The following is a 22,652-nucleotide window of genomic DNA, read 5'->3' as shown; positions in this document are numbered from 1 at the left end:
TGCATATTTGATAATTTGTATTGTGATATAGTTAAAATATATGTGATATTCTTTACTGCGGGCCTCATGTTGAATCAGATAAGTGAATGTGGCCTTTTGAAATAGAAAGGTTCCCCATGCCCGAACTATACTATGGAAAAGGACTCCTTCAGAAGAAATGCATATTTTACGAATATTGTAATCTATACACACCGACATCGTCATCATCGTCATCATCATAATAATCATCAACATCAACATCGCCAACTTGTGACAAATTACAGAAAAGGTGTGTTGAGATGGTTTGGACACGTGAACCGAACGAATGAAGAAAAAAAATACAACATTTTGAGTGTGTTGAAATACTTGTTCACAAATCTGAATGATTTCGAGTTAGGTTCAACCGAATTTCTATTATTTATATATCGCTCACTCCTTTCGAGAACGTCATAAATCAAAAATCGACAATTTTCAGTTATGCATATTTTCGGAATGCCTAGAAAATGTACTATATCCCAGCAAAAGAGTCATATTTTTAACTTCATATTTACCCGCTACAGGGCAGAAAGTGTTTTGATTTTGCATTTTGAACAAATGTATTGTTTAATTATTTTTTCAAATATACTAAATATTTTTCAAACGGAGAAAAAACCTTCAGGTTTTACCTAAAAAGATCTGTTGCACAGTAAAAAGTTCAATAAGTGGCTTGATATTTGTTTTTAATGCATTGTATTATATTTTTAAACTCTAAAAGCGTTGTCCTGAAAAATCAAGTTTTTTTTTTATTTATGACGTTGTTGAAAGGAGTGAGCGATTTGTGAAATTTTGTAGTTGGAATGTTACAATTACCAGTTTTATTTGTTATTCATTATTGTAAATGTATTTATGTTAATGTTCTGTTAAATTTCTAAATAAATAAAATAAAATAAATCACATACTACAAATAAAAATGACTTAGCGTTTTTCGCTCGTACACCGACGATATATCGCATTCTGATTGACGTTCTTTATTTCAGGGGAGCGGAACTCACTGACGTCAGCATTCTCAAGCGAATGAGCGGCGTTGAAGTGCTGGCCCTAAGGTAAGAAAAAGAAGAAAAAATAGCTTGATAACAAAGTCCAAATGAAGCGAAAGCGACTGAATCTGCCGTCTAGGCCATTTCATAATTTACAACATTTTGAGTGTGTCCAAATACTTGTTCACAAATCTGAAGTATCTCCAATTAGGGGTTATTTTTTACATCTCAACATAGATGAAGAAGAATATGGCATTTAGTACAAGTCTGGGCATTTACAGGGCTTATGACCTTAATAGAAAGCTTGCCTTATCCCACTATAGATGTCTCTCGTGAAGTCTATCGAGTTCAAGAGCTGTGAATCGAGTTTAATAAGTTCCAAGAATTTGAGTAGTGTGGTTCTCAATCACGGGTAGAATTGGTCAATGTTACACGTGTGTAAAGTGATCTCTTAAACCAGCCCGTGACGGTCGTGTGTCCCGTAAATGCTCAGACTTTTACTTGACTTTCTTCATATATGTTGAGATGTCAAAAAATAATGTCAAATTTTATAATTCATGAAACCATTTGAAATACATTTCGAAACCGGTAGTCACGATAAGGAGAGTGTTGACTTTTAATTTTATCCAAAGGTTTTTCCTAAAATATTCTCAATTAGCCTGGACTAGTCGGCTGTCCAAATTTAAAACACAGTAAGGTACATTTTTTTGTAGTAGGTTTTTTATGCATTTATGGACTAAGTAGACTCTACTTAGTCCAAAAATGCAAAAAAACCTACTACAAAAAAAAATGTCCCTTACTGTGTTTTAAATTTGGACAGCCGTAATGATATTAGACTATTGTGCCAAATATGCGTCTTATCTCGACCCTGCTTTTGATATTAGAATCTATTGCATACAGTCTAAATGATGAGTGGCCAAACCGCGGCCCGCGGTCATGTATGACGGATATAATTTTCATTTGTGCATGTTTTCGGAATGCCCAGAAAATTTACTATATCCCAGCAAAAGAGGCATATTTTTTACTTAATATTTACCCGTCACAGGGCAAAAAGTGCTGTTTTTGCATTTTGAAGAAAAGGTATTGTTTTATTATTTTTTTAAATATTTTTCAAATGGAGAAATTTTATTTATTGTTCAGGTTTTATCTTAAAAGATCTGTTGCTCAGTAAAAAGTTCAGTAAGTGGCTTGAAATTTATTTTTAATACATTGTACTATATTTTTAAACTTTAAAAACGTTCTCCTGAAAAATCAAGTTTTTTTTATTTATGACGTTCTTGAAAGGAGTGAGCGATATTTGAAATCATATTTCAGTTATTAAAACCAATCAAATTTCTATAATTACATGAAATGCATATATTTTGGTGAAAAGAAACATAAATTTCGCACTATGTATCCGTTTATAAATTGGTTATATAATATTTTTAAAAAAATCTAAAATTGATGCGCTAACTTTGGGATTTTCCTTTTTATTATTAAAATGTCCGCCTCCGTAGTGTAATGGTCAGCACGCTCTGCTACCTTTCTGTAGGTCCCGGATTCGATTCCCAAGGGGGGTAAAATAAATATAAGTGATTTTTTCACTGTTATATTTATTCAATATTACCCTGGACTAGTACCTGAAGCGGAGGGCTCATCACCTTTCCTTCATGCGTAAACGATCAAGATAACACTGCGTTTATATGACGCAGTGCCCTATGCACCATTGGGGTGCGGCTAAGGGTTTTATTATTATTATTTATTAATATTAAAATGTATTTTTTTTAAATCACTATTAATAATTTATTATAACTTAATTATAATGTCTACCGGTTTCCAAGCTAACCGTTAGACATTATAATTAATAACAATAAAAACACTTATCCGCACCCCAATGGTGCATAGGGCACTGCGTCATATGAACGCAGAGTTATCTTGATCGATAATACATGAAGGGAAGGTGATCAGCCCTCCGCTTCAGGTACCAGTCCAGGGCAATATTGAATAAATATTAGAGTGAAAAAATCACTTTTATTTATTTGACCCTCCCCTGGGAATCGAACCCAGGACCTCCAGAATGGTAGCCGAGCATGCTGGCCATTACACTATGGAGGCGGACAAAATAATTAAGTTGGTAATTATTTTTTTTTTATAATTAAGTTATAATAAAATATTTATAGTGTTTTTAAAACAACGTTACATTTTAATTATAAAATAAAATTGGTAATATTGTTTGATTTATGTGAGCTAATCAAAAAATTGAAAAAAAATGTTTATTATAAAAAAAGTTTAATTTTTTGTTTTTTCAATGTGTGTTTTCTTCTCACATCTGGTCGTAGTAATGTTTTTATCTACAATTACCCTGATTGTACTTTCTGATTACCTTTGCATTCAAATTATTTTTTTATTACTTACAAAAAATTAATAAGTGTGAAATTTTTTGTTTTTTTTTTTAATGTCTGGCCCGGGGTGCAATTTGGGCTGGCCAGGCCTGGTCTAAATGATGTCATTACCCAAATTATCGACATTATGTATGTAAACGTTGATTAGTGTATACATTAGCTATTACACATACGGCAATGAGACAATGCGGACCACACCTTTAGGCATATGTTACTAAATGTTTGCGCACTTCGATAGAAACGGGTCTACCAAATGAACAAAAATACACACGCATTGCAATATAGGTCATTGTATCGCAAATGTTCGTGTTTATAGCTTTAAAAAAAATCTTTTGACACCTCAACATAGACGAAGAAGAATATAAGAATACGTCACAGGCAAAGGTACTTTAATAAAATACACAGTAAAAAAATTGCGATTTTAAATCGGAAAAATACTGACATTCATAGGTAATCCCCTTAATTAATTATAAATGAAGTAAAAAATTATAATAATTTATATTTATTTGCTGAAAACATTAAAAACCATCTGGCAACACTCACGATACAACCATAGCACCACTAACACAAATGTCTTTCGATATTTTTTTCGATTCATTCATTTTAGAACCCTGACTGGGTTCTATTTTATATATCGCTCACTCCTTTCAAGAACGTCATAAATAAAAAAAACTTGATTTTTCAGGAAAACGTTTTTAAAGTTCAAAAATATAACACAATTTATTAAAAGTAAATATCAAGCCACTTATTGAACTTTTTACTGTGCAACTGATCTTTTTAGGTGAAACCTGAAGGTTTTTTCTCCATTTGAAAAATATTTAGTTTATTAAAAAAAAAATTAAACAATACCATTTCTTCAAAATGCAAAAACAACACGTTCTACCATGTAGCGGGTAAATATTAAGTAACGAATATGCCTCTTTTACTGGGATATAGTACATTTTCTGGGCATTCCGAAAATATGCACATCTGAAAATTTTCGATTTTTGATTTATGACGTTCTTGAAAAGAGTGAGCCATATATGTCAGGCAGCTGGTTAATTTAGGTATAGACAATATATTGCAATGACCTTACTCCAAATTTAGTTGTGTTTATCAGCTCCACATGCATTTTATTATGTCTTCGTGCATTATGATGATGAATTTCTCTATTTTATTTATTGTTTCGGCATTAACTTTGTGGTAAGACATGTTACAATGATTAAAGAAAACACTTGTTTTAAACCACTTGAGTTTTATTAAAGACTACATGTTTCAGAAGTTAAACTTCCATCGTTCAGGTCTGTATAGTAACTAAAATATAAAATATAAAATTGTTCTATAAATAAGGAGAGGGGAAAGTAAGGGGAAGGGGTTAGTCAAGGGGCGGAGTTTGAAAACAAAGGAAAAATGGAAAGCAAAGGTGAAGAATTTTGAAACAATATATTATTTAATAAATTATTATTAGAATTTAGGTTTTTTTTATTTCTAAATTTTCAAAATAATTCATAATTTGGCCTTTATGGTGGCCCCTTGACTAACCCCCTCCCCCTAACTTTCCCCTCCTTATTTATAGAACAATTTTATATTTTAGTTATTATACAGACCTGAATGATGGAAGTTTAACTTCTGAAACATGTAGTCTTTAATAAAAACTCAAGTGGTAAAAAACAAGTGTTTTCTTTAATCAATGAATTTCTCTGTTAAAATCGATTTGGTGTCGCTGTGAGTCGTTTTAAACTTTATTTGGAGCATTGTATTTGTAATCTCATATGTTGGGAGAATGTCGAAAGGTATGTTGGTGCTCAAATAAGTGGTTCGATTGCCTCTTTACATGAACAATCTTACTAATCGTTCACGGGTCTCTTTACTCTGTAAAAGCCATAGAATTTAATGATCTGACATATCGCTCACTCCTTCCAAGAACGTCATAAATCAAAAAACTTGATTTTTAGCAGAACGTTTTTGCAGTTTAAAAATATAATACAATACAATAAAACCCTTATCCGCACCCCAATGGTGCATAGGGCACTGCGTCATATAAACGCAGTGTTATCTTGATCGTTTACACTCGAAGGAAAGGTGATCAGCCCTCCGCTTCAGGTACCAGTCCAGGGTAATATTGAATAAATATGACAGTGTAAAACCTGAAGGTTTTTTCTCCATTAGGAAAATATTTAGTATATTTAAAAACAATGGTTAAACAATACCTTTTCTTCAAAATGCAAAAACAACACTTTCTGCCCTGTAGCGGGTAAATATTAAGTTAAAAATATGCCTCTTTTGCTGGGATATATTACATTTTCTGAACATTCCGAAAACATGCACAACTGAAAATTGACGATTTTTGATATATGACGTTCTTGAAAGGAGTGAGCGATATTATAAAGAATGGAGGTGTTGAACTCAGCGGTTACAACTCAAGGTGTGTCGAATTATCGATTCTCATACCAACTGAGGCACTATTAATTTTTGCTGATATGTTTGCATACGATTATCGTCAGAGGAAAGCTAAAAAGGCGTATGCGCCATTTAACGCTTGAAAAATCTCTCTATGTTAAAATATTTCTTATTAAATTATAACATCTCAACATGAATGAAGAATTTTTGTAGACTCGTGTATATAGCGTAATTATTTTTAAATTACTCCTAATTGTAGGTAATCCAGATTTGTGAACAAGTATTTGGACACACTCAAAATGTTATAAATAAGCTAAGCGTAACATGTAACGTGTATCACTCTAAGGACAAACTCGCATTAATAAAAGTCAGTTTGTTTCCGGAAACGCATAGAGCCAGTCCATTTTTTTTTCAGAATACACATTGGATTTTTATTTTATTTTTCATATTCTTATTCATATTCTTCTTCATCTTTGTTGAGATATCTTGAAAAAATGTAAATAACTCCTTAGTGGTGCGATCCAGAATAGATTTTTGTCACGATGTTGGTTTATTGGCTAATAAATTAATATGAAAAATCACAAGACTATCGGTAGCATTCTTATTGAAATCTGTAGGGAACTAAGGGAGATATGAAGGTTTAAACTTTACATATTTTAATAAAACGAAAAGCGTGCGTTCGCATACGTCAAAAATTTCCGCCATCGAACGTTTTATGACGTCATATGGTTTATTGTCTTTGGTTTATAGAGCTGTAACAGTAGTAGTGTGGATTGTTTGTTTACCACTACACTACCATTTTTGTTATAAAAATATGAGGGGAGGGGGGGTGGGAGGGTGGACCATAGATATCAACAAATAGAGCTGCCAATAATTTAGCAAAGTCACCAATGTTAAAATAAGTCCATCGTTTCTGTGACGTCATTCATTACCAACTTACGAAAACAACGTATTTACGAAGGCGAATTTTCCAAATGAAAATGATGAATTAAAATATTGATTATATCGGCTGTTATAAACACTGCACGAGTCTTATACAATCCTTTATAGGTTGAGTATGTTAAATTAGATATTCCTCCCACCAATGATCCATTCGTAAACAAATTTTTGTCAATTTTTGTTTTGTAGACATTGTTCAAAACTTTTAGTGACCTCAATTCTTTCCCTTATATCCCTTAATATCCTCATCCATCACGATAAAATCGCGGAACTTCGTCCAATCTTCGTAATGGGCTATTTTATATGTACATAGGAGAGCGTTTCCATATTCGCTCTTTTAAGGCTGAGATCTCACACTTGTCCGCTCAGCCGCGGTCAGGGCTGCACGTGTCGCTCACTCCTTTCAAGAACGTCATAAATAAATAAACTTGATTTTCCAGGAGAACGTTTTTAAAGTTTAAAAATATAATACAATGTATTAAAAATAAATATCAAGCCACTTATTGAACTTTTTACTGTGCAACAGATCTTTTTAGGTTAAACCTGAAGGTTTTTTCTCCATTTTAAATATAACTAGTTTATTTTTAAAAAATCAAACAATACATTTTCTGTACATGAATTTTATCATAAGGGTGTTTATATCTTTTGTATTTTTATTTTATAAAGGCTGTAATATGTTTTTTTCAAATATGTACCTCATACATTTATATATCGTAGTCATACAGGAGAAAGTGACCAAGTGCGTTTTTTTACGAAAACGTCTTACTAGCTTAATATTGCCCTGAAAAAATCCCAAAGGATTTTAAACGTGAAAGTATAATATATTGACTTGTTAAAAATGACTAACTGCATTGATGTTTATTTTCTTGCCAAGCAAAAGTGACTTAAATGGCCCTCCTGAACATTTTTCGTTTTGTTAGTTGGTCACTTTCTCCTGAACGACTACGATATATGAGGTTCATATTTTTTAGCAGGTTTTTAGTTATTTAAATTTTACACGTAGTAAATAATATTTTTATGTAAATTTCCACGTAATTATTACTATTATTTGTGAGGTTTTTAGTTAGCAATTTCCAACCCCCATTTGCACACGACACTAATGGGCTAGCCACGCAATATGCCACCCCTAAAATCGACCCTTAAAACTCATGTATTAGAGTGGCCGTCATAATTTTCACGAAGGCGTGATACTAAAAAGTACAAACACACTCTCTCCCCATAGAATTTTGTACGAATTACGAATTTATTGAAAATTAAAATGTTTTTTATAGTTTATATGACAATATTTTTTTCATGTAAAATTGCCCTATGGTACTTCATTTTTTTTCTTCTAAACCTTATTCGCCCCCGATGGTGCATGGGGCACTGCATCATATCGACTCATGGTTATCTTGATCGTTAGTTGCACGATAACAATGTCATAAGTACTGCGCTTCAGGCACCAGCCCAGGGTGATATTAAATAAATGTGGAAGTGAATACCACCCATATTTATTTTGACCCCCCTGGGAATCGAACCCGGGTCCTCCAGTGCGGTAGCCAGATGCGCTAACCACAATTATTTTTTGAAGTCTCAACATAGATGAAGAAGAATATGTAAATCTGGGCATTGGCTAACGACAGTCATAGGCTGCTTTAAGTAGTTCATTTATATGATAAATAACTCCTATAATTGGAGATAATCCAGATTTGTGAACAAGTATTTGGACACACACAAAATGTTGATCTCTAACCACTACACTACGAGGGCGGACTTTATTTTTTGGTTGGTAACTAACTAAATAACTAACTATCGCGCCGCTTCTCTGTAGGGGTTGGCAGAGAGAATTCGGCTGTCCAAACTTAAAACGCATTAGGGGACATTTTTTTGTAGTACGTTTTTTTTGCATTTTTGGACTAAGTAGGATCTACTTAGTCCAAAAATGCAAAAAAAAACGCATTACAAAAAAAATGTCCCTTACTGGTTTTGAGTTTGGACAGCCGAATAGAACCCCCACCACTCTGTCATTGCAATCATTCTTTGCCTCTTACACATTCGTGCGTCTCCTCATACATGCCCCCGATTATTCTGACTCCTGGCCGCGCCCAAGTATTTGAAATACTTGATCAGGGCAAGTTTTTCTCGGTCTTTCTCTGCTCCTATTTCCTACTACATTCATCTTATAAATACTGTTCTTTCTTCACTCGTTTATAAATTCAGTAGATCACTTTCCTTGTACACATTATACACTTTTGCCACCAACGCGTGCAGGTCAAGGATGCTAGGTAACTATATGATGTAGTGCCCTATGCACCATTGGATGCAGATGAGGTTTTAAAAATATATTAAAATGCTGAAAAATTACTGCAAATTGACTGCCGAACCAATTAATGAAGAAAAATCGTTGTTCCTCCTTCGTACATTTCGACCCTCGTACACATTTCTTGAACTGATTCGTCATGTACGAATATCGAAGACTGCCTCTAATCAAAGTCCTCTTTGCCTCAAACGACCTCGAGTCTAGTTTTACATTTCAAAGGCAGATGAAATAGGATTTTTTTGATCCAATTTGATTTGTCTTTTTCTGTTTTGCCCGTCCCATAGACGACCCATAGTTTACTCCATGTTATCATCATGTACTGATGAGTTACGTTTGGATTCGTCCATAATCAAGTAGGCAGGCATTTAGCTATGAGTGTGTGTGTGTACGTGTGTGCTTCCTACGAGACGCGTGGGCGGCGGAACAGAACCTCGTATCTCCAAATAAGGAGACGACCGGCAAACCACTACGCCACGCTTGAATCTCGTTACCGTGTTTTTTTTTACGGGCACATCCTATATACGGTGGTATTCGAATCATAAATCATAGCGTATCTTGTATACAGTATGTCCTGTTTATTTTTTTTAAATAACATATAACATATAAATAAATATATATATATATATATATATATATATATATATATATATATATATATATATATAATATAATAAAAATAAATAAAACCCTTATCCGCACCCCAATGATGCATAGGGCACTGCGTCATATAAACGCAGTGTTATCTTGATCGTTTACACATGAAGGAAAGGTGATCAGCCCTCCGCTTCAGGTACCAATCCAGGGTAATAATATTGAATAAATATTACAGTGAAAAAATCACTTATATTTATTTTACCCCCCTTGGGAATCGAACCCGGGACCTCCAGAACGGTAGCCGAGAGTGCTGACCATTACACTACGGAGGCGGACATATATATATATATATATATATATATATATATATATATATATATATATATATATATATATATATATATATATATATATATATATATATATATATATATATATATATATATATATATATATATATATATATATATATATATATATATATATATATACATATACAGTATATATATATATATATATATATATATATATATACATACATGTATTTCTCTTCAAACCCTCATCCGCACCCGATGGTGCATAGGGCACTGCATCACATGAACGCAGTGTTATCTTGATCGTTAACACATGAAGGAAAGGTGATCACCCCTTAGCTTCAGGTACCAGTCCAGGGTAATATTGAATAAATTTTGGTATGAAAAAATCACTGAGATTTATTTGATACCCTCCCTGGGAGTCAAACCCGGGACTAAAATTAAATCACTTTTGATTTTTTTACACACCATATATATTCTATATGATTTTATAACATTTTCTGTGGTATACCATATTATAATTATTCCATCTCTAAATATTATATATATTTTATTGTTGTTTTGTTACGAATGACGCATTTGTTTGTATGGAATGACGCGATTTTACCAATGTGATCAGAAATAATTACGCGTATCATTGGATATTATCGGTAGTAGGTGTAGAGGATCGAACGCCGTTTTTTCTTCATAGAATGGGAGACTTAAATAGGACCATTTTAATATGAAATACGTATGAACTAATAATGCAATTATTTAATAGGGTGATTGTGATATGTATTATTTTTTTAAATTTTAACGTAAATAAATTTTAAATAAATTTTAATCTCAACATAGACTAAGAAGAATATGGAAGTTTGGGTTTTTACAGGGCTTATGACCTGTCACAGGGTGGTTAAGTGATAACTTTACAAACATGTAATATTCACCATTACCCATGATTGACAACCACACTACTCGAATTCTTGGAAGTTCTATATATCGTTCACTCCTTTCAAGAATGTCACAAATCAAAAATCGTAAATTTTCAGTTGTGCATGTTTTCGCCCAGAAAATGTACTATATTCCAGCAAAAGCGACATATTTTTAACTTGATATTTACCCGCTACTGGGCAGAAAGTGTTGTTTTTGCATTTTGATGAAAAGGTATCGTTTAATTATTTTTTTAAATATACAATATATTTTTCAAATAGAAAAAAAATGTTCAGGTTTTACCTAAAAAGATCTGTTGCACAGTAAAAAGTTCAATAAGTGGCTTGATATTTATTTTTGATACATTGTACTATATTTTTAAACTTTAAAAACGTTCTCCTGAGAAATAAGGTTTTATTTTATTTATGACGTTCTGGAAAGAAGTGAGCGATGTGTCATTCAACCTATCCTCTCACCTCTTTATCCTCTTCTTCTTCTCTCCCTTTCAGCATCAACAAGATCCGCACGCTGGTGGACTTCCAGCACTGCCGGCGGCTCAAGGAGCTGTACGTGCGCAAGAACAGGATCTCGGACCTGACGGAGATCCGCCATCTGCGGGGGCTGCCCGCCCTGCGCATCCTCTGGCTGGGAGAGAACGCCTGCGCGGAGACGCCCAAGTGAGTTGGACATGCGGCAATACCTGCCATCTGACATGCTTTGGAATATCGTTATTTGCTAAAATCCCGGAAATCTGAAATCCCGGATACTGAAATCCCGGGGATCTTAAATCCCGGGAATCTAAAATCCTGGGATATCCGAAATCCCGGGATTCTGATATACCGGGAGATCTGAAATCCCTGGAAATTTGTAATCCCGAGATATCTTTACTCCAGGGATATCTGAAATCCCGGGAAGTCCGAAATCCTAGGAAATCTGAAATCCCGGGAAATCTTAAATCCCGGGAAATCTTAAATCCCGGGAAACCGAAATCCCGGGAAACCCGAAATCCGAACAAGATTTTGAAGAAAAACATTTAAAAAAAAACATGTAAAGACTAAAAAACACATTTATTGTTACATAAAATAATCATATATGAGTATAACCTAATATTGTTAAAAAGAAATTTCAATTAAATTAAATTTATGTAGTCAAAATAAACATATACATTACAAATTGAAATTTGAAGCATATGTATTAACAAAAAAATTATAAAGTAACCAAGAACACTCTTGTTAAAGATGTAGAAGAATCCCGCTTAGGAATACCCCCTCAGGCACATAGAACAGGTATTGTTCAGCATATCTTCCTACAGGCATAACCATCGGCAGGTTGGTCCTGTGTATAGGATTGAGAAACAATCTATGCCGTTGCTGACCTTAGGTAACTATCGGGAACGCACAGACCGATGCTCCGGATAATTACAGAATTGTCGATCATACCAACAATTGACAGAAATGCGTAATTAAATTATTGAAAAGTTAACAGTATACAGTACTGTACCTGTATTGCTACTCAAATACTGTAATATTATATTGAAATGTAAAAAGTTGCAAGTGATGTATGTATACCTTAAAAGAAACAGTGTCATATAGTTATGTCCGCCTCCGTAGTGTAATGGTCAGCACGCTCGGCTACCGTTCTGGAGGTCCCGGGTTCGATTCCCAAGGGGGGTAAATTAAATATAAGTGATATTTTCACTGTCATATTTATTCAATATTACCCTGGACTGGTACCTGAAGCGGAGGGCTGATCACCTTTCCTTCATGTGTAAACCATCAAGATAACACTGCGTTTATATGACGCAGTGCCCTATGCACCATTGGGGTGCGGATAAGGGTTTTATTATTATTATAACATTACAGCTGAATGAACAAGAAAAACAGAAAAGGAACACACGCAAACACTACACTACAAAATTCTCAGCTAATCCGAACAGGCCACAGTTCCAATTAGTCTGAATTTTCGGGGTGTCAATTTTGTATTAAATATCATATCCCACACTCCTTTCAACAACATCATATATCAAAAATTGTCAATTTTCAGTTGTGCATGTTTTCGGAATGCCCAGAAAATGTACTATATCCCAGCAAAAGTTGCATATTTTTAACTTAATATTTACCCGCTACAGGGCAGAAAGTGTTGTCTTTGCATTTTGAAGAAAAGGTATTTTTTTATTTTTAAATATACTAAATATTTTTCAAATAGAGAAAAACATTCAGGTTTTACCTAAAAAGATCTGTTGCACAGTAAAAAGTTCAATAAGTGGCTTGATATTTATTTTTAATACATTGTATTACAATATATTTTTAAACTTTAAAAACGACCTCCTGAAAAATCAAGTATTTTGATATATGACGTTGTTGAAAGGAGTGAGTGATATGGCAATGTCTAATTTTTTTATTTGTTTGATTGCAGTTATCGGTTGACTGTCTTGCGAGCTCTTCCCTGGCTGGAAAAGTTAGACAATGTTGGGGTCGACGCAGAAGAGGTAAAATTTGACACAATTCTGTTTGGCTTTGATTGAAAAAAATTGACGATTTAAAGGAGAAAGTAAAACTCACTTTTAATACAGTTTAGTTGGAAGAATTCACTCTTTAGATACAGTTTAGTTTGCCATAACTCACTGCTCAGATACAGTTTAGCTTGCAAGATCTCACTCCTTAAATACGCTCTATCTTGCAATAACTCACTCCTCAGATACAGTTTAGCTTGTAAGATCTCACTCCTTCGATACAGTTTAGTTTGCAATATTTCACTCTTCAGATACGGCTTACCTTTCAAAAACTCACTCCTCAGATACAGTTTACTTCATAAGATCTCATTCCTCGGATACAGTTTAGTTTGAAGTAACTCGCACCTCAGATACATTTTAGTATGTAAGAATTCACTCCTTAAATACAGTTTAGTTTGCAAGAACTTACTCTTTAGATACAGATTAGTTTACCATAACTCGCTCCTTAGATACATATGTTTGCAATAATTCACTCCTTAAAAACATTTTAGTTTGCATTAACTCACTACTCAGATACAGTTAACTACATAAGATCTCACTCCTCAGACACAGTTAAGTTTTCGATGACTCAATCCTCAGATACAGTTTAGCTGTTAAGAATTCACTCCTCAAATAAACTTTAGTTTGCAGGAACTCACTCTCTAGATAAAGTTTACCTACGATAAACTCATATGCCAATTCATCCCTTCCACTTATTGCTTACTTCTTTCATAATTATTTTTCAATTCAAGGTGGAAGAAGCAGCGAGAAAAGGAACTCCCATATACGATTCAGACGCTGACGAAGATTACGAACCGGAACTGGTATGTACCAGACAATAAACATGGCCATTTTGGACCAGGCTTTTATAATCTCTAAGCGTGCTCTTTTTGTGGATTTCTAGGACCAGGATAGAGGCCAAGATGCGTACGAGAGCCCCCCACAGAACACGTACAGCGGTCGCCCTCCGGCGGTCATGCGATCGCCCCCCGCCACTTCCAACACCACGAGAAATACTCAGGTATGTCCTTCGATCGCTCTAGGGGTACATTCTTAATTCGCTCTAGAAATATTCAGGTTGGTTCTTCGATCGCTCTAGAAATATTCAGGTTTGTTCTTCGATCGCTCTAGAAATACTTGGGCATGTTCTTCAATCGCTCTAGAAATACGTGGGCATGTTCTTCAATCGCTCTAGAAATACTGGGGTATGTTCTGCGATCGCTCTAGAAATATTCAGGTTTGTTCTTCGATTGCTCTAGAAATACTTGGGCATGTTCTTCAATCGCTCTAGAAATACTGGGGTATATTCTTTATTCGCTCTAGAAATATTCAGGTATGTTCTTCTATCGCTTTAGAAATACTCAGGTATTTCCTTCGATCGCTCAATAAGGCTTCAATCGCTCAACAACGCTTCGATCACTCAATAACGCTTTGTTTGATTCCTGACCAATTCCTTGATTAAATACATCCAACAATGACAGGCACCACAAAATACATGAATAATGACAAGTCTACGGCTGTTATCGGCTGACCTTCAGCTGACATTACGCGTATGCGTTTGAGAGAATCAACATTGCGAAGTTAAAAATGTCATTCAAGATTGCAGGCGGTGAAAAGATGATTGGAAACATTTCAATTTGTTGCAGGATTACGATAGCCACAACATCACAGCAAACCACGGGAACGGGAGGCCGTCGGCCCTGCCCAGATCACCCCCCAACACCAATGGCAACACATACATTCAAGTAAGTATTTGAATATAAAAATAAAACGCCTGGTATACAACCACTTTCTACTCCGTTTTTTTTTTCTCAACAGGACTGGAACTAAAAATATAAATTTTTAATTTAATATTTACTTAGTAAATACCACTTTATTTATATTTATTTTACCCCCCTTGGGAATCGAACCCGGGACCTCCAGAACGGTAGCCGAGCGTGCTGACCATTACACTACGGAGGCGAATAAATATAAGTGATTTTTTCACTGTAATTTGTATTCAATATTACCATGGACTGGTACCCGAAGCAGAAGGCTGATCACCTTTCCTTCATGTGTAAACGATCAAGATAACACTGCGTTTGACACAGTGCCCTATGCACCATTATTATTATTATTAAATACCTCTATTTCTTAAAATCTATTGTGCCACGTGTTTTGATGCATTCCGCATCATTTTCAAACACTGTATGTGAAGCTAATTCTAAATTTTAATTCTTGAGACGTCTAAAAAAAATTACATTTCAGACCAGCCCGGGCAGACCGAGATATTACTCCCCCGAGCCGGCAGACGAACCGTGCTATGAGCAACCGACTCCGCAAAGAACGCAGTACTTTGAAGTGAGTTCGGTCATTTTAATCACAGCTAATTGATCATAGCCGTAGCCGTTTTAGAGACGGCTATTTGCCTGATTTTCACCGCTTTGCGAAATTAATGTCTAAAATTTTATAATAACATTGATCATCTGCAGAATTGAAGCATTCATTTTATTTTAAATCTCAAACAATGTGACCATGTATCACCTTCTCACATTGAACTAAGATGGCCTCATTTCAATCATATATGTATCGCTCACTCCTTTCAAGAACGTCATAAATCAAAAAACTTGTTTAAAAATATAGTTTAAAAATATAATTCAATGTATTAAAAATAAATATCAAGCCACTAAATGAACTTTTTACTGTGCAACAGATCTTTTTAGGTAAAACCTGAAGGTTCTTTCTCCATTTGAAAAATATTTAGTATATCAAAAAAATAATTAAACAATACCTATTCTTCAAAATGCAAAAACAACACTTTCTGCCCTGTAGCGGGTAGATATAAAGTTAAATATATGCCGCTTTTGCTGGGATATAGTACATTTTCTGAGCATTCCGAAAACATGCACAACTGAAAATTGTCGATTTTTGATATTTGATGTTCTTGAAAGGAGTGAGCGATATATCTACATCTTTCATTGAAACTTCTCGGCGCCATCTATAGTCGAGTTGAATAAGTCTTTCAACCTTTCCCGGAGTACAATAATTGATGTCCAACTTTCTCTGGGGAGTCGGTTCGTTTTACATGAAAGTAAAAATTATTTCACGAAATCTATATATTACGAAAATAGCAATTATGTAAAAATAATTTTTAAAAAAATAAAACTCACAATTTCTAGGTTTTATTTTATGACAAAATTACAAACAAATATCCACAGATGTCATTGCAATACTAGTTACATCATATCAACCGATGGACGGACTTTGACATTCATTAGTGTCGATACTCCCAGAAAGGTTGATAAGCGGATACCTTTAAGGTGGAGACTGACCGGAGCATTTCGTCGTAACATAACGTCGTAACATCGCTCGCGGCGAGCATCACCGAGCATCCTATGGAAACTATGGATGGAGCGCTCGGCTCGCTGTACTGACTGCCTGAATGCTCGCATCGTAACGTGTTACGTTACGACCAAATGTGGAGGTCAGTCTCCACCTTTACGTTTGAGATGTTAATGTTTCTTCCGAGATTCATCTCCTGTAATAACGATTGACAATGTCACCTATTTGCACCTAATAAAATACATAGTACCCTATACGACACCGAGCATTTTTTTCTCATTGCTCATCACCTAACGCGTTTAACAAAACGTCATCCTAACCCACTAATCCGGCTAATCCGCCTAACCACTAACATTGCAGCGGTCCGCTTCGGTCGGGGACGACCTGGCCAGCCCGCCGGCGCTGCGGCACGGCGGGGACGAGACGCTCGTGGCGCCGGCGGGCCACGAGCACGGCGGTCACAACGGCAGCGCCAACGGCCACGACGTCACCTACAGGAGGGCCATACAGCACAGCCAGTCCGCGCACAGCATCAAGGTGGCGGTATGGTCCAATCTGATCAAGATACAGAAATATATCGCATTGATTGTTGCTTTATCATTATTTTACCGCATTTTATTACATTCTTCTCCATTTTCTCAATTTTGTTACATTCAACGTCAATATTCCAAAAGCTAGGATAGAAACTATTGAAAGCTTGGGTGACACAAGGTTGACGGATACAGCAGGAAAGGTGGATATTGATGAAGAGGAGCCGCTGCCTGTACCTTCATTTTCAGAAGTATACACACTCTTTGAAAGACTGAAAACTTTCTACACATTAAAAAAAAGATATTGTTTAAACTGATGAAAAAGATATTGTTTGCTTCTTCTTCTTTTTGTAGATCCTAGGGATCTGTTTGTGCCTCCGCATGTCGCTCTTGGGATGTCGACTCCCAGCTGTCTTTCCGTCTTTTCGGAGGTCTGCCTGGGGGTCTGCGTCCTTCAGGGTTGCCTTGGAGGGCGATATGTGGAAGTCTGTCTTCTGACATTCTGTTTACATGATCATTCCAGTATCGCCTTCGTTGTCGTCCCCACCTCACGATATCCTCCGTCTTACACATGCATATTATTTGCAAAGCCGAAAATATACCGTTGACTTATGGAAATAAAACAGTAAAAAAATAAATGTCAAAATCTTAGTTTACATATTTTTATTTATTAATTAAACTATATTCGCCCCTTATGTGGAGAATATGGAGTCCACAAACTGTCTCCAGGTTTTTCTGTCGGCTGGCAGCTCCTTTGCATCCTCCCAAGTCAGATCCGCGTCCCGAAGCTCTGACGAGAACTGCCGATGAATTGTTGGCAGTGGTCGGGAACCTGATGCCTTGTAAAAGAGGCAAGCTTGATGGCGGCTCTCGGGAGGCATGCGGAGTACATGGCCAAGCCAACCGAATTGCCTTTTCTTGACGACAGTCGTGACCATGATTTGCTGCGTCCTACGCCTTATCTCTTCATTCCTCAAAAGCATAACATATTTACAATGCGATAAAATTAAATATTTTTTTGGTTTTGTTCAGCGTTGTATTTTTCTTTTTAATAAATACATTTATTTACATCGAAATGCGCTCCCTCAGACGTATGTGTGGAAAATCATTGTATGACAGAATTAAAAACGAAGATTTAGGAAAGGAATGTAAGGCTGAACAAGGAATAATTTAAAAGATTAGGAAGAGTTCTTTACGGTGGTATGGACATGTGGAGCGAATGGATAACGAGAGAATGACTAAGAAAATATATGTGGCGAATGTGAGAGGAAAAACGGAACGAGGACGTCCGAAAAAGACTTGGCACGATCAGATCAATGAGAATCTAAAATCTGGCGGTGTCAAAAGTCTGGGTAATTGGAGGGTATGTATGACTAGATGTATGGATGTAAAGGAGGCAAGGAGTTTATGTCAGGACAGAAGAGTGTGGCGTTCCATCCTTTCTGCCTACCCCTGCGGGGAAATGGTGTGATGGTAGTAGTAGTAGTAGTAGTATAACTTGTATTCTTAGAATTTTAACCTAGCAATGGTTATGCCGATTGGGAGGACGGTATCTTTACTCGATCATATCTTCTTGTGTATTGACCCCTTAATCCCGCATTCATAGTTTATTTCAATAGGTCCCTTTGAAAACGATAGATAGAGGTTTCACTGTATACAATAATCACTGGCAGTAAGCAGGATTCTGTATAAGCGTTTGATTTTTTGAATTTCAGGAACCATCCCCTATGAATGGAGATCACAGCCGGGAATCATCCAGGTATCATCCGCAGCATCACAGCGCAAGGCACAGTGTCGTGTCGCCTCAGGGCGACTGTTACTACGACAGACAGAATGACAGGTAATGCCTTCCTTCAATCACATCATCACCGTCAAGACCCCCGGATACTAACTAGTTAAAATATTACTTTATGTATTTATTTTGAAATCAAACACAGATTTGAGTCTACTTTTTTTTTTTAGAAAACACATAAAAATATAATATTGTGACAATTGTTTCGCCTAGTTATGGCAGTTTCAAACCAATGTTCATTTTTATAAATATATTTGTTCACATCTAAAACTTGTATTCTTCTTAGAATTATCACTGTTACTTTAACCTATCAAACGACATTCGTTTGAAAATGCCATAACTAGGCGAAACATTTGTTACAAAATTAATTTTTATGTTTTTTTTTTAATAAAATACAACTTAGTAGATTAAAAAAAAATCTGTGTTTGATTTCAAAATTAATACATAAATTAAAATGGAGTTCTTCAAATTAAACACCAAATCAATAAATAAAAGATTACTGATAGTTGGTGTAGTGTGTGGTGATAGTTTTTGACTTACCTAACGCCCAAGTGACTGAAATCTAGCTACGGCTTATGTAACACCGCATATTGTGACCCTACTCAGGCTTTAACATTGAAGTTTTATAGCATATGCCTACTTGTGAGTGAATTTACTCTTTATATTTAAAGTTACTATTTTTCAAACCCTTATCCGCACCCCAATAGTGCATAGGGCACTGCATTATATAAACACAGTGTTGTCTAGATCGTTAACACACGAATGAAAGGTGATCAGCCCTCCGCTTCAGGTACCAGTCCAGGGTAATATTGAATGAATATTAGAGTGAAATCACTTATATTTATTTGACTATTTTGATTATTTATCCCCTCTGGGAATCGAACCCGGGACCTCCAGAACGGTAGCCGAGCGTGCTGACCATTACACTACTAAAGTTACTATAATTTCACGTAATTCATGCGTCTACCTAAGTACACTGCGGCGCCTGTCTTTTCCTGTTTTTCTTTTCCATTTCGCCAGAGCCACACATAGTACAGCTTATTGTAAATAATATCGGCGTTCCGTCCTCCGCAGGTACTGCAGCCAGAGCCTGGAGCCTCCACAGCCGTCACGCGACACGTGGGAGCGCGACAGCGTGACGAGCAATTGCCGCGACAGCACGCAGGTGGCCAGCAACGTCATGGCCGACCACAAGGGCTTCACCAGGCGGCCCATGACTCGGGTAAATACGTCACGAGATACAGAGCTCTGTCAATGACCTGTCATAGTATAGCCATATCGCTTACTCCTTTCAAGAACGTCATAAATCAAAAATCGACAATTTTCATTTGTGCATGTTTTCGGAATGCCCAAAATGTACTATATTCCAGAAAAAGAGGCATATTTTTAACTTAATATTTACCCGCTGCAAGGCAGAAAGTGTTGTTTTTGCGTTTGAAAAAAAAGGTATTTTTTAATTATTTTTTGAAATTTACTAAATATTTTTCAAATGGAGATAAAAGTGTTATTTTTGCATTTTGAAGAAAAGGTTTTTTTAAATATACAAAATATTTTTGAAATGTGAATATACGATACGTGGAAGTCTGTCTTCTGAAATTCTGTTTATATGTTCATTCCAGTATCACCTTCGTTGTCACCTTAACCTCACAATATCCTCCGTCTTACACATGCTCCGGATGTCGGTATTTCTTACTCGGTCTCGCAATGTGTTTCCGGTTATGGATCGGAGGTTCCAAGTCGAGATTTTGTTCTGGAAGTATCTGCTCTTGTCTCAATCCCATAAGAGGGAGCTGACCCCCAGGAAGACCACCTAAACGATGGAAAGATAGCTGGTCTTCCACCTCCCTAGAGCGGAACGGAGAATGACAGGACATAGTCTATTTTCTATTTTCTATCTTCCAGAACTCGAATCTCCTCTCCGCCGTGCTCTGCCTGATCAAGGAGCTGGACTACACGAGTCTGGAGGTGGCCGAGATGGCCGTCCGGTGCCGCATGGACGAGCTGGCCAACCGGCCATGAGGAGCGGCCGGCGCCGGCAGCCCGGACGAGGTCCTGTAGCTCCGGCGTTGCCGCCACCGAGACACCGCACGCGGACATCGCGACGGCCGCACTCAAACTGCAAACTCAGAGATATTTGTCGATAGTACGGTGGAACCACGGTGTAACGAATCTCAGTCATTCAAACCCCTTTTCCGCACCCAAATGGTGCATAGGGCACCGCATCATATAAACGCAGTGTTACCTTGATCGTTAACCTGCTAACCGGGCGGTTCCCTGTCCAATTACGCAACTTGTAACGGGCGCGAATACTGATTCACTCCGTGTCTTAAATTCATGTCGAGACATGTATGGATGACTAATACCTTTGTTGTTGGAAAAATATACGTCCCGCCCGTTCCTGGGCGCAACACATATTTCAAGGACGTATTCATATGTCCTACCCGTGCCCGATATTGTTTACGTTTGACGTATTTATGCGTCCCGCCCGGTTAACAGGTTAACACACGAAGGAAAGGTGATTGGTAAAACAAATTTATGATGGAATTGTGGTTGGTAATACAACCAGATAATCAAGAATTTAAAATATTAAGGAGTCGGAATAAACGGCGGGTATGTTCGTCCGCCTCCGTAGTGTAATGGTCAGCACGCTCGGCTACCGTTCTGGAGGTACCGGGTTTGATTCCCAGAGGGGGGTCTAACAAACAAAAGTGATTTTTTCACTCTAATATTTATTCAATATTACCCTGGACTGGTACCTGAAGCGGAGGGCTGATCGCCTTTCCTTTGTGTGTTAACGATCAAGATAACACTGCGTTTATATGATGCAGTGCCCTATGCACCATTGGAGTGCGGATAAGGGTTCGAAAAAAAAAGAGTTTATGAATAGTCGTGCAATCACATCTGGATATCTCGTATCTACTTCCCTAACTATCTAGGAGTCTGCTGAATGAAAGCTTTCCTGATACCACTGAAGATGGCTATTCTTAACTTGTGCATACTGTGTGTTACGAGTTTGATCAATATGCCCTATGCACCATTGGGGTGCAGATAAGGGTTCGAAGAATGGATGAGGAGATGCATGAATGGTGAAAAGGTGAAGATTTTTTACAAATACAAATTGGTGTGGCATTCTGTTCTCTCTGCCCACCCCTGCAGAAAAGCGACGTGATGGTTAGTTAGTTAGTATGTTAGAGGAATTCGTTATATTGAGGTTCGTTATATCAAAGTTCCACTTTATACGTGTATGTAATAGGGCCAAGGCACGATTTATGAGATTGTCAATATTTTTATATTGCTCAATGATGGTTTCCAAAGTGATTTATATTGATTGCCATTTCCGATTGACGGAAAATGATATGGATTTTGATTGAAATGTAAGCGTTATCCATGGTGTTCGCTATATTTTGTCAATGGTGACAAAATAGCTGTCATAATGTCTGATTTATTATTCATTGATTTGGCATAATTTTGTGAAATAACGTGAATCAAAAATAAAAATTAAACACCTGTAAAAATAGACCGCTCTTCGAGTTTATTAACAAATTGTTTGCAGGCGGTTTTTTCAACAAACTCGTCCCTAATTAGTATACTAAACAGGGTCGTATACTAATCACAAGTAATCATAAACCCAATTCCCATCTGTACAATGTTTTTTGGCGTCTTCAGAACACTTATAAGCGTCTCCCGCTTTCTACCAACAGTATGGAA

General features: G+C 36.3%; 1 protein-coding gene across 3 annotated transcripts; it reads left to right on the top strand.

Annotated features, from left to right (window-relative positions):
• Positions 1-1,000: 1,000 nt before the first annotated feature.
• Positions 1,001-21,116, top strand: LOC148300113 (uncharacterized). 3 transcript variants are annotated; one of them, XM_088275237.1, is made up of 11 exons: positions 1,001-1,061; positions 11,320-11,487; positions 13,226-13,298; positions 14,054-14,125; positions 14,206-14,322; positions 14,948-15,046; positions 15,549-15,641; positions 16,983-17,159; positions 18,868-18,992; positions 20,019-20,166; positions 20,847-21,116. In XM_088275237.1, the coding sequence occupies exons 1-11, from the start codon at positions 1,033-1,035 to the stop codon at positions 20,961-20,963; spliced, it is 1,218 nt and encodes a 405-aa protein (XP_088131363.1). In that variant the 5' UTR covers positions 1,001-1,032; the 3' UTR covers positions 20,964-21,116. The 3 variants fall into 3 exon arrangements, with proteins under 3 accessions (XP_088131363.1, XP_088131362.1, XP_088131364.1); XM_088275236.1 differs by having other exon boundaries at positions 16,983-17,165; XM_088275238.1 differs by lacking the exon at positions 16,983-17,159.
• The last annotated feature ends 1,536 nt before the right edge of the window (positions 21,117-22,652 follow it).

This window comes from Brachycentrus maculatus, unplaced genomic scaffold (assembly GCF_059751285.1).
Source record: "Brachycentrus maculatus isolate JH-2025_06_01 unplaced genomic scaffold, ASM5975128v1 h1tg000826l, whole genome shotgun sequence".
Taxonomy (NCBI): Eukaryota; Metazoa; Arthropoda; class Insecta; order Trichoptera; family Brachycentridae; genus Brachycentrus; species Brachycentrus maculatus.
Note: the sequence above shows the minus strand (reverse complement) of the source record. Positions and strands in the feature narration are given on the sequence as shown.

Bases quoted from the DNA above. Each gene is read 5' to 3' on its own strand.
- LOC148300113 (XM_088275236.1), top strand. From the start codon at position 1,033: ATGAGCGGCGTTGAAGTGCTGGCCCTAAG. The intron at 15,047-15,548 runs GTAAGTATTTGA...ATTACATTTCAG, and splicing joins ATGGCAACACATACATTCAA to ACCAGCCCGGGCAGACCGAG. The intron at 15,642-16,982 runs GTGAGTTCGGTC...CTAACATTGCAG, and splicing joins AAAGAACGCAGTACTTTGAA to CGGTCCGCTTCGGTCGGGGA.